The sequence below is a fragment of the Sinocyclocheilus anshuiensis genome, unplaced genomic scaffold, assembly GCF_001515605.1.
Source record: "Sinocyclocheilus anshuiensis isolate Anshui unplaced genomic scaffold, SAMN03320099.WGS_v1.1 scaffold690, whole genome shotgun sequence".
Classification (NCBI taxonomy): domain Eukaryota; kingdom Metazoa; phylum Chordata; class Actinopteri; order Cypriniformes; family Cyprinidae; genus Sinocyclocheilus; species Sinocyclocheilus anshuiensis.
Genome location: NW_015547715.1, coordinates 1,772,939 through 1,784,412, shown reverse-complemented (window position 1 = coordinate 1,784,412; position 11,474 = coordinate 1,772,939). Strand labels below are relative to the sequence as shown.

The window sequence follows — 11,474 nt, the reverse complement described above, 5'->3', positions numbered from 1 at the left end:
GTATTTCCTCAGCAACCAGCACGGATCAGCTCCAGGCATGACGAAGCAGATATCGTCCTCTTTTGGAAGACCAAACAAAGTAGTTTCGCTTTTACAACGAAACACAGCGTCTTTACGACATGGCGGCGGAAACAACAAAACTACAGTGAGAATAAAAGTTACGCCTTCTTTCTTTGCGTGAACATTTGGGCGGCGTTATGCAAATCTTCCCACATAGTGATGTAGACATGTGGGGGCGTGTTAGAACGAACCGTTTTAGGTAGGCGTGGCCGACACTTAACTTTTATAAAGAATATCTCTTTGGATTTGAGACTTTAGTCTTTGCAACTTTACAGATCTTCTTTATGCACCAAGAGCTTGTAACACTCCAAAGAGAAAGGAACAATTTAAATTGCATCATATGACGCCTTTAAGCTTAGAAGAGGCATAGTCGGGAACCTCAGGAGTCACCGTTTAATGCTGACACAGAACCTTTTCTTTCAAACAGAGCAAGTTGTCTGTGCACTTATTTTGAAACCTACCAATGTAACTTAAACACCTATTTTTGTTGAAGCATGACTAGACTTGTTAGTGATTTTCTTTCTTGTTTTAAGATTTCTTGTTCTATGTATTATTGTATTTTGGCCTCACATACACTCATGTAGCAGAAATAAATGTGCATTGACGTGTGGCTTGGATGCCATTTACCTATCTCTTATCTCTTTATTTTCTTCTGTTGAAAACATGGGAAGAAACCTTGCAGCAGGAATATTTAATTGTAAGATCTAACTAATATGTTTTATTTTGTTAGGTTGTCAGCGCTGGAAGTTTTGCTTCATGTTTTCTGAGGTTGTCTTCTGTATTAGATCCTGAGTTTGGTGAGTTACTCAAAAAATCCATTACAGATTACTAATTACTTAAATAAAATAGTGATTAGATTTATTATTTTACATTACTAACAACTTTACTTTTAAGTAAAACCCCTACTAAATAATACCTTTATACCAAAGGGCAAATAGCTTTTACTGTAAAACCAGTGTGTCAGTGATTGTATTGTCTTGTCTGTGCATGTATTTTCACTTCTGTTTGTGTGAAATGAGTCTGATGCTCTATTAAATTGTTGAGCTTACAGAAGGGATGCTCTGATTAGGTTTTTTATTGTAGCCGATAGAAATGACTGATTCCTTGTCATTTTAATCAGTCAATACAGATTATGAAACTGATTTTTTAAACCTTTTATCAGGAGCTCTATCATAACTGGTTGTGTGTAAGCTCGTGGTCACTGTTAACTGAATTAAAGTAACACCAGCTGTTGCATAGTTTTTGTTCACATTGATATCCCATACGGAAATGTAAAATATGACATATATTGCTCTATATCAAGAGTGATATTGTCATATAGGTTACCTATACATTCTTTGGGTAGATGATGATATAAGTAATATATAAAATCCCCACAGTAAAATTTACTTCAAATTGTACATATGTTAATAATATCTAAAAATGTAAGCAGCACTGCAGGTTCAGAGCAGGAGAACAGAAAGAAGTAGAAAATTAAGTGCAGATTAAACATTTACATCAAGTTTTGAAATCAGGATTGTATTCTCTATATTTCTCTATGAACTTTTGTTAACTTCAGAGTTTTTCTCTGAAACAGTTTGTCTATTCTGTTTTCTGCTATAACATCTATTGATAATGGCATAACTATAATGATTACCATGTAGGATCCACTTGCTCTCATCGTTTCAAAGCTGACACTCCCCCTTCTGGATTTTAGTGGGAAGACACATACATTTAAACTGCAAAAAACTTTGCTGGATATAATCAAGTGTGCATAGGAGGCTGATCCTTCATGATCTTCATGAGATCAGAATAGTTTTTGAAATTTCAGTAAAGTCAGTCTTTCAAATTTCAATATTGTACAACATATACAGTAATTTTAAGTCCGCAAATTTTTAACTTCTTCGTAATTTTGTTAGTTATTTGTCTAAAGATGATGTACACCAAATTTCATTCAAACTGGTTGAACAGTTAATGAGAGGAATATTTACTGATTTTGCTCAAATTAAAAAAAGCAAAAAAAATAAAATAAATGCAAGCAGTAGATTTGCTCATCATGAGCAGCAGTAAACTGGTTGAACAGTTAATGAGAGGAATATTTACTGATTTTGCTAAAATTAAAAAAAGCAAAAAAAATAAAATAAATGCAAGCAGTAGATTTGCTCATCATGAGCAGCAGTGTGTGTGTGTGTGGCTCAAACTGACCAACAGCATTAAGCTGTTGGCAATTAATAACAGAACTAAACAATAACAGGAATAACAATAACAATAATAACAGAAATACAAAAAACAAAGAGATACAGAACACTTAAAGCTATGCGTAATTAAAACAAACAAACAAACAAAAAAAATAGATGACAAATACACATCTTCAAAACCAATTTCATTCATGCCAAAGGTTTAAAACATTACAGAAGTCCATCGAATAAAATAATCACACAGGAAAGCCAAAGGGACTATTGAAGAAATGTATTAAATGCTTTATTGATTTATTTTGTCCATGCAGCAGAATATGTCTTCATTTAGTCATAATCTCAGGGAGATTATTGCAAAATCATTTGCTGCACTGAAAAGACAAATAATACACAAATACACAAAATACTAATACAAAAATACATAAAATACTAATCAGATTTATGGAGTATTGAAGAACCAGTAGCAAATTAGTATTCCAAGCAGACAGCAAAAAATAAGTTTAAATATAACTCAACAATGGTTTAAATAAAGGCACAGAATATCACTAAATATGTAATGTATACCGTTGTTTGTTAATACATTTACATGAATATATATTACCAGGTATCTTTTACATTTAAATGAATAAATATCCCACTTTAAAATGTCAAAACCACATGGCCATGTCCCAAATGACACCTTTTATATGCACTTTTTTGTGATTGCTGTTTTGTGCGAATGTCTGTTAAGCCTCTGAGACTGTAAAGCATCCAATTCAGTCAGTTTAGGCTTCAGTAATGTGCTCACCAGTGTCCTATTTTGAATGCACTTTTCCCAAGCACACTTGATGTTACCAAACTATGGACTCTTTGAGGAACTGCAAGGGCTTAGGGCAGCATTTGGGACAGGGCCAGTGTCTACCTGAATATTGTCACATAATTATTCCTCAATGTTCTTTCCTAGAAGTCTCATGTAGATTTTCCTGAAAGATCCACTGAAGGCAGGACTTGAGAAGTAATATGGGATTGAGCACGCTGTTGAAGTAGGTAAAGCAGACACTGGTTTTAAATGTGTAATTTGCCTCACGGAAATAGTGGCACTCGTTATACCAGAGATTCAGGACGTACATGGCGATACACGAGATGTTGCTCGGAAAGAAACGAAAATGAAAAACCGCAGCCACTGCTAAGATAAACTGCACGGCTCTTTTGATTTTGCCCTGTGTGTCCACTGTCTTACTCTTCAACTGCCACGTTATGCAGGTGATGCAATAGATTACAATGGCCGTGGGCACAAAGAACTGGATAACGTAGAATACGTTGTGCTAGTTGAACCGTGAATTATTCCCAAAGCAGATGTTGAAGCTCTCGCATTGTGTGTGGTTGTTTAGATAGTAGAAATGTTCATCTGTTGGGAGGTAGACAGTCATGGCTATGATGAGACCCCACAGGCCAACAGAGACCAACAGGGCGTAGGTCAGACCCATTCGGTTGATGCGGTTGAGAGGGTGGACGATCTTCATGTATCGGTCCACGGCGACGGCGGTGAGGAAGAATATATCGCCGGTGTACCGACAAAACATGCTACCTATCAGATTGTGCTACTAAAAATATAGTGCATTGTTTTAAGGGTAAGTTTAGGGTAAGGGTAGGTGTGGACGGGTAGGTTGAGGGTAGGGGTAGGTGTGGACATAAAAAAAAAGCCTCAAACCACATGAATAAGATGCTGGTAGCACAATCTGATAGGTAGCATTTTTCGCTATCGATTTGTGCTACCTATCTTTTTAATGGGAGTTAGCACAATCTGAGCAGGGAGCACAAATCGTCAGAACACCGGCTCTGTTGGCGGCCAAAAGAAATGGCAGAAAGCGTCTAGACCCCGTCCTTGCCCCTGCGGTAGTAGTCAGCCCTAAAAGGAAGGCAGAAAAGGACCAATGAATCCGCCAGAGCCAGATGGGCAAGGTAAATACAATTGGGCTTCCAGGTGTCCCTGTGGAAGAAAAACATTGAGAGGGCGAGGACGTTCCCCATAAGGCTCAATACGAACTCAGTGAACATTACAGGGGGGAGGTATTGGTCCAACATGGGCGTTTCGTAAGTGCAGCACATTTAAAAGGAGTTGTTCATGATTATGGTGCTGCTGTGAAATTGGACAAAAGTCAGAGAACTTAAGATCTTTTCACTGTTTTGACTCATATGGCTCATGATTCCTAAGAGCAGTGTTGCCAGATTGGATGGACGACTTCCAGCCCAATTATATATATATATATACAGTGGGTACGGAAAGTATTCAGACCCCCTTCAATTTTTCACTCTTTGTTATATTGTACACTCACTACTTTACATTGTAGCAAAGTGTCATTTCTTCAGTGTTGTCACATGAAAAGATATAATAAAATATTTACAAAAATGTGAGGGGTGTACTAACTTCTGTGAGATACTGTATGTGTGCAGATTTTGAGTGTGTTAGAACTTTGATTCTGGATGCATTTTAACTTTTGAATAGATATATTTTTGTAGAAATACATATGTAGAAAAATAATTTCTGGCATTTTAATGGCAGACAGCAAACATAAAAGATGCATTTCCACCACCTACTGGACTGGAGTAAGGACTGAAGCATGGGAGAGGGATTTTATTGTTGTATGGTGTCAGTTAGTCTCAGCCTCAGACGTCACGCCCACAGACCATTGGCTGAACGTCTGATGCATACGGCACACAAAAGGGGAAACACTTCAGGAGTTTCGAAGTCGTTATCGGATTGGTTGAATTATACAGGATTTCCGTAAGATGCGTGTGTCACGTTCTTTAACATTTCACCTGGAAACAAATGGACCGTTGGCTGAATGTCTGATGCATATGGCACACAAAAGTGGAAACACTTCAGGAGTTTCGAAGTCGTCATCAGATTGGTTGAATTATACAGGATTTCCGGGAGACATGTGTGTTGTGTTCTTTAACGTTCCACCTGAAAACAAAGATGCTGTGGCGCCAAACCCCCTCACGAAAGAAGAAAGTCGTCGTGTTTAAAACTGTGACAACGAGCGCTTATCAGGATCAACTAAACACTGGATTCTCAAAAGTATGTGAAATATTTAAAGTTCGCGGCACAGAATCTTTAAAATACGTCCGAGAGTTTTACAACCTATCGTTCATATCGTCATGTGACCACGATAATATTGAGACAATTTTGCTATTGCAATATGGCGATATTGATAACATCGTTACATCTCTATTGGATAGAGACCAAAAGAACAAGATCGGCTGAAATGAGCTTCCTCTACAGAGTGTCTGGGCTAACCTAGTCTCAGCCCCAGACTTCACGCCCACAGCCGTTGGCTAAACGTCTGATGCATATGGCACACAAAAGTGGAAACACTTCAGGAGTTTTGAAGTCGTCATCGGATTGGTTGAATTATACAGGATTTCCGGGAGACGTGTGTGTCAATTCTTTAATGTTCCGCTGGAAACAAAGATGCCGTGACGCCAAACCCTTACGAAAGAAGAAAGCCGTCGTGTTTACAACTGTGACGACAAGCGCTTATCAGGATCAACTAAACACTGGATTCTCAAAAGTATGTGAAATATTTAAAGATCGCGGCACAGAATCTTTAAAATACGTCCGAGAGTTTTGTCTGTTATTGTGGCGACATTTCCACGCCCCGAAACGTGACGCTAAAACTAAACGAAATGTGATTGGTTGTTTGCAGGGTTTCTGCAGACTTTAACAAGTTAAATTTAAGACTTTTTTGACAGCAAAGTTACCACAGGGTAAAAATACAGATCAAATACAGAACATCTTGTAACAACAATCACAGCCTTACCGAAAGTGGCCAGGCCACACACCCTTGTGACATATTTCTTTTTAGCTCGTGGAATTTTTGCTATTGTGACTTTTTGCGGGACGGTCTTCTTTTTCTGTTTGATTTGACCTCTTCCACCTGCAAAGGGGGAAAATAATATTCTATTATAAGTTTATAGGCAGACAAACTCAAAAAGTAGATAAGTGTTGTTTGTTGGTAACAAACTAAAGCTACTAAAAATCATTTTCAGTAATTAAAAAAAAAGAAATATAAATATTTGATGAAAAACTTAAACTTGAAAATTAAAAAAAAAAAAAAATAATATTTAAAAAGTTGCCATGGCAATTATCTGGTTGAAATACTAAAATTACTGAATTACTGGAAAAAATATATATATTAAAACTACATAAAAAAAAAAAATTAAAAAAAGAACTACTAAAATGACAAGCAGAAAAGTAATAAAACAAACTGAATCTGAAAATATAAAAATAGGCTAATTGAAAATATTAATAAATAATAATATATAAATAATACTAAAATAACACTGATATTAATCTTGACATAAAAATTCTAGAAATTAAAGTAGCATGTAAACGAAGATCATATTAATAATCAAGGACATAAAACCAAAATACACTTCTCTTTAGCTGTAAATTAATTGTAATGTTTTAATTGGACAGTTAAAGGGATAATTTACTGATTTACTGCAAGATGAGGTTTTAATAAAAGTTGTCTATGCAGTAGAAACACATGAAGAAGAAAAAAAAAAACAAAAAAAAAAACGGTGCTATAGAAAAGACAGAAAAAAGAGCTGTGGTGAAAAAAAAAAGTAGGAAAACTTTAACTTCCATAATGCAATGGGGCTTGATCAGATTAACCATGAACTGAGATAAAAAAGGGGGAAGTATTATCTGTAGTTTTCACAAAAGCCCTGGCACTGTCAAAAGTTTGCTGGATGGATATCTTGGTGCAGGTAACATGAAAAAAAAAATACAGATTGTTCATTTGTTTATACCACCGACATTGTAACAATGCAAAGCTGGTTGAAAATCAGTGAACTTTCCCTTTAAGACATTCAGAAAAAGTTTTGGATGTGGTGTGGAATGTGGTACATGCACAACTACTGCACCACCGCTCCAAAACGTTTCTGTTTATAGATGTTACATATAAAAGAAAAATGTTAACCTCTCTTCTGTTTCTTTTTCTCCTCTTCCTCTCCTGCATGGGGCACCTCTCCACCGCCACCACCACCTCCTCCTCCTCCAGTAGTTTCCTGCTTGGGTGCTGTACTTACACAACAGCAGTGATATCAGTGAGCAAACTACTGACAAACCGATACAGCAGTGCATGTCATAATGGTGCAGACCAAATATTCTGCTTGTCTCAGTGTCAGATATGAAAAGACACTCAGAGATCAAACAATCCTGCAAGAGTCAAAGCTATGGAGGCACAAATAAAACGGTAAGCAACCTAAAATGGCAAGAAAAAGCACTTTTCGTGACTTTATATGAGATATTGACATCTTAAAAGTTGCTATGAAAGAAAATTGACTTACCAAGAGTCAGTTTAGCAAACACATCAGGAAAATTCTTCTCAAGCCACTGTTTGCATTTGGCCGGCTCAGGCATGTACTCGCAGTACTAGCAGAGCAAAGCAGAAACATTTTAATTCATATTTATTCACTTTCTACCAACAGAATATGTAATCATTTAAGGAATACATCACCCAGAAAAAAAACATTTGCTGGAAATTGTGAAGAAAGTGGAAAAAGTCCATCCACTGCCCTCTTACATCAAAATCCATTGACATGTATGTTTAGGACTGTTTTTGATTGTAAACGGTGCTTGATCTGTGCATATTTCTCTCCTGATTCAGACTAGATGACTTTTTCCAATGGAGGAAGCGTTATTATGGATTATGGACTTGCATTTTAGCCAGAAGCAAAGGTTTGAAGTTAAAAACGCCTTAATGATGGCTCTGTTTATTACAAACACAGCTTTTCACTTCTCAATTCATTAACTGATGGACTGGAGTGGTGTGGATTACTTGTGAATTATTGTGGTGTTTTTATCAGCTGTTTGGACTCTAACCCTAACCTCACTGCAGAGGATCCATTGGTGAGCAAGTGATGTACTGCTAAATTTAGAAAAGAAACAAACTCATCTACATCTTGGATGGCCTGAGGGTTAGTACATTTTCAGCAAATTTTAATTTTTGGGTGAACCATTCATTTAATATGTGATGTACTCACCTCTGCTGGCAGAGAACACACTGTAAGTAAAAGAAGACAGAAATGTTAGTCTTACATGACTGTAAACAAAAATAACCATTAAGACAATAACATTAAATTTACATTTTAATTGATATATTACAGTTAGCATTTGCAGTGCATTGAGATTTTTTTGTTGTTGTATTTTCTCACCTCCACAATAGAGAACTTTTAGTGGGTATTTTGCAAATGGGGCGGCACGATCCACTTTATTTTCTGGTGAACCCAACTCTGCATTCTCAGTAGTAGCCATATTACATGAATCTACACAAATCATACAGATGGGTTATTTTAGACTGACAACATAACACAACCAGCTGATGCACAGAGACCAACACTTGAATTCTAAGCTATCATGCAAGAAAAAAAATCGCATTTACAACACAGATTAATCACACAAACCTAGAGTAAAGTGTTTAGTTTGCAAGAATTGCAAAACAAATATGGTGCCTTTATAAAGCATACAGAAATATGGTCGGTCTGAAAATGGTTATACTCAAAACCTATAATAGCTAACCACACATCAGGCATAAATTGTTGGATTGAAAGTTAAATGTCATAACCAAAAATGTATCCATCTAATTACAAAAGGAGAGACCTTCCACATGTCACTTGTGCGCTATTTATCAACCTTGGGGACATTTTTAATCAACGTTTTAAATTAATTAGACTCTCAAAACGCTGTTTTGGTTCATAAAATCACAAAAGATGCATTTAAATGCATGTAAGCGCATAAATTATCAAGTGCCAGCAACACCCTAGTGGTGTTTTAGAGATACTAACCACCATACGAAGATAAGATGCAATGGGTCTGAAAAAAGGTTCTTCTTATTACACTAATAAATGCATTCAAATATAGTTTAAAAGTCTTTTAGAGTCACTGACAGTGACTTGAATCGAGGAGCCTCCGCACAATGATCATGCATCCACACCAGTGAGCACCCATTTATTAGCCAGCACTGCTAATCACAGCTCTCCTGCAGCAGCTACGCGCTCAAGCTCATACATACCCCGTCGATATAATCTCAGTACAACTTGCTTTTGAGTAACACCTTGATCATTATTACATTAACTCGTGCGGATGTTCGTTAAAGGGTGAAAGAGTTCCTCTATTGCTCAGCAGTCAGCACACATTCACTGCCTGATTTGGCTTTGGGTCCTGACAACGCCTCTCTGAGGCAGAGCAACGACGGTGTTTACGCCGCTGCCGTATTACGTATGTACTTCGCGATTAAAGATTTTCAAGTAATATTGAATGAACAATTTGAATTTATGTAAGATGCTTTTTATATAAAACATTTGATGCATTTTTATGAAACTAATATGAATTTGGTGATTTTGAACGAATATTTGAAACCAGGCATCGCGTTGGACAGCCCGTTAAGCGCGGATCACAACATGCCGTTTGTGAGAATTCCGAAAATAATCACCCGCTTCTTGTAAAAATTTCAATTTAATTTTTTTAAGCTAATCGTAATTTGGATTAGGAGTTAGGGTGTTTATATTGCATTTATTGTTGTTGTTGTTTTTTACCCCGAGTGTCTTGTTTACACTTAAATAATGCATCTTTAAAAACAATCAAACTAAACTGTGTCGTAGAGAACAAGATATTGATATTGTGCATCGCTAATGATGTTCACGCTGCTGTTTGGTTCATTTAAAATGAAGTTAGATGTAATATGAAATCTTGTCTGCTAGTCCAGACATTTGTGAGATGAGATGGAGGGGTTCAAGGAAAGAAGGAACTCTAAAACTCCTGGAAGTTTTTTGATATCAAAAGGTGATGAACATCATGCAAATATGAATAAATATTAGACACTCCTCAAATTTAAAACACGATGATTATTTGTTGCATTAATTTATTAATTTACAGGATCTCCAGTGGAGCCCTGGCACAGCACTCCTGTAAAAAAGGTTGGTTGTTTTTTAATTGTTTTATGTACAGTATGATAGTATTTATTATTTTATAAATAATATGATAGTATTTATTTGGTAGACATTTTTAGTCAGTATAATTCCATTCCATTTGTGTTAGTTCATACTTAGGATTATGCTAGTTTATGATGATTATACTAGTTTATGATGGTCCTAAAATATGTAAAATAGATGTAATAAAGATGAGTAGTGGCTAGAACTCTGATTGATATCTAATCTTCTAAAAATAATCCTTAAAAATAACTAAAAAGTAATGCCCCCCTCCCACTTTTATTGTAAATCTCACATTTTCTCTAAACATTGAATACTAATTTCACTTTGAAAGTGTATTGTTTTGCATTTCCGTTTGTATATATTGCATGTAGATAATATATCTATATTGTAATGTGTTCATGTTCCTTTGTATTTGTTGTAACCTTGTTTTTCGGGTGAGCAGTTATATTTCAAATTCAACTTTACACTTATTGGTGAATAAAAGATTTGATTCTGATTTTATGATACTCAATCCTTCAGAATCTTTTTGCTGCTAATGAGACCCCAGATGTTTCTTCCACCAAACTCAGAGATGAAAACAGAACAAGACCTCCAGCGCCGAGTCTGCATGACCTCTCAAAACCAATGTCCTCTTTCTCATTTATGCAGGATTTTCAGGTAACACATGTTTGAAATAGCTTGAATTGATTTACAAAATCTGTTTTGCTGCTTTTTGCTTTATAATTCCTGGAGTGGAAGAGTGTTCTGGAATGGAATTTTATTTTAAAGGAATAGTTCAACCAAAAATGAAAAGTTGCTGATAATTACTCTCAGGCCATCCAAAATGAAGATGAGTTTTTTCTTCATGGGAACAGATTTGGAGAAATTTAGCAAATTTAGTTAAAGGGGTCATATGATGTGATTTCAATTTTTCCTTTCTCTTTGGAGTGTTACAAGCTCTTGGTGCATAAAGAAGATCTGTAAAGTTGCAAAGACTAAAGTCTCAAATCCAAAGAGATATTCTTTATAAAAGTTAAGAGTCAGCCACACCTACCTAAAACGGCTCGTTCTAACACGCCCCCACATACCTACGTCACTATGTGGGAAGATTTGCATAACACCGCCCAAATGTTCACGCAAAGAAAGAAGGCGTAACTTTTAGTCTCACTAGTTTTGTTGACGCTGCAGCCATGTCGTGAAGGCGCTGTGTGCTTCGTTGTGAAAGCGAAACTACTTTGTTTGGTCTTCTAAAAGAGGACGATATCTGCTTCGTCATGCCTA

General features: G+C 36.2%; 2 protein-coding genes and 2 pseudogenes across 2 annotated transcripts in view; 1 reads left to right on the top strand and 3 right to left on the bottom strand.

Annotated features, from left to right (window-relative positions):
- LOC107704115 (hydroxycarboxylic acid receptor 2-like) overlaps positions 1-1,720 on the bottom strand; it is a 3,072-nt pseudogene extending 1,352 nt beyond the window's left edge.
- Positions 1,721-3,153: 1,433 nt separating this feature from the next.
- Positions 3,154-4,340, bottom strand: LOC107704130 (hydroxycarboxylic acid receptor 2-like; annotated as a pseudogene).
- A 2-nt stretch (positions 4,341-4,342) lies between these two features.
- Positions 4,343-9,463, bottom strand: LOC107704114 (density-regulated protein-like). The gene is made up of 7 exons (XM_016506969.1): positions 9,296-9,463; positions 8,439-8,549; positions 8,268-8,287; positions 7,572-7,656; positions 7,202-7,300; positions 6,038-6,154; positions 4,343-4,353 (listed from the first exon to the last, which is right to left on the bottom strand). The coding sequence occupies exons 2-7, from the start codon at positions 8,536-8,538 to the stop codon at positions 4,343-4,345; spliced, it is 432 nt and encodes a 143-aa protein (XP_016362455.1). The 5' UTR covers positions 8,539-8,549; positions 9,296-9,463.
- Positions 9,424-11,474, top strand: part of LOC107704175 (coiled-coil domain-containing protein 62-like) — a 10,045-nt gene continuing 7,994 nt past the window's right edge. Inside the window, exons 1-4 of the mRNA XM_016507060.1 lie at positions 9,424-9,501; positions 9,984-10,065; positions 10,159-10,199; positions 10,734-10,871. Of these exons, the coding sequence (XP_016362546.1) occupies positions 10,005-10,065; positions 10,159-10,199; positions 10,734-10,871 (240 nt within the window). The 5' untranslated portion in view covers positions 9,424-9,501; positions 9,984-10,004. The remainder of the gene's footprint in view (positions 9,502-9,983; positions 10,066-10,158; positions 10,200-10,733; positions 10,872-11,474) is intronic.

Excerpts from the sequence above, each read along its gene's own strand:
- LOC107704114 (XM_016506969.1), bottom strand. The coding sequence starts at position 8,538 with ATGGCTACTACTGAGAATGCAGAGTTGGGTTCACCAGAAAATAAAGTG. Across the intron at positions 8,288-8,438 it reads AAAAGTTCTCTATTGTGGAG|TGTGTTCTCTGCCAGCAGAG; the intron begins GTGAGAAAATAC and ends TTTTACTTACAG. Across the intron at positions 7,301-7,571 it reads GTTTGCTAAACTGACTCTTG|CACCCAAGCAGGAAACTACT; the intron begins GTAAGTCAATTT and ends GTGTAAGTACAG.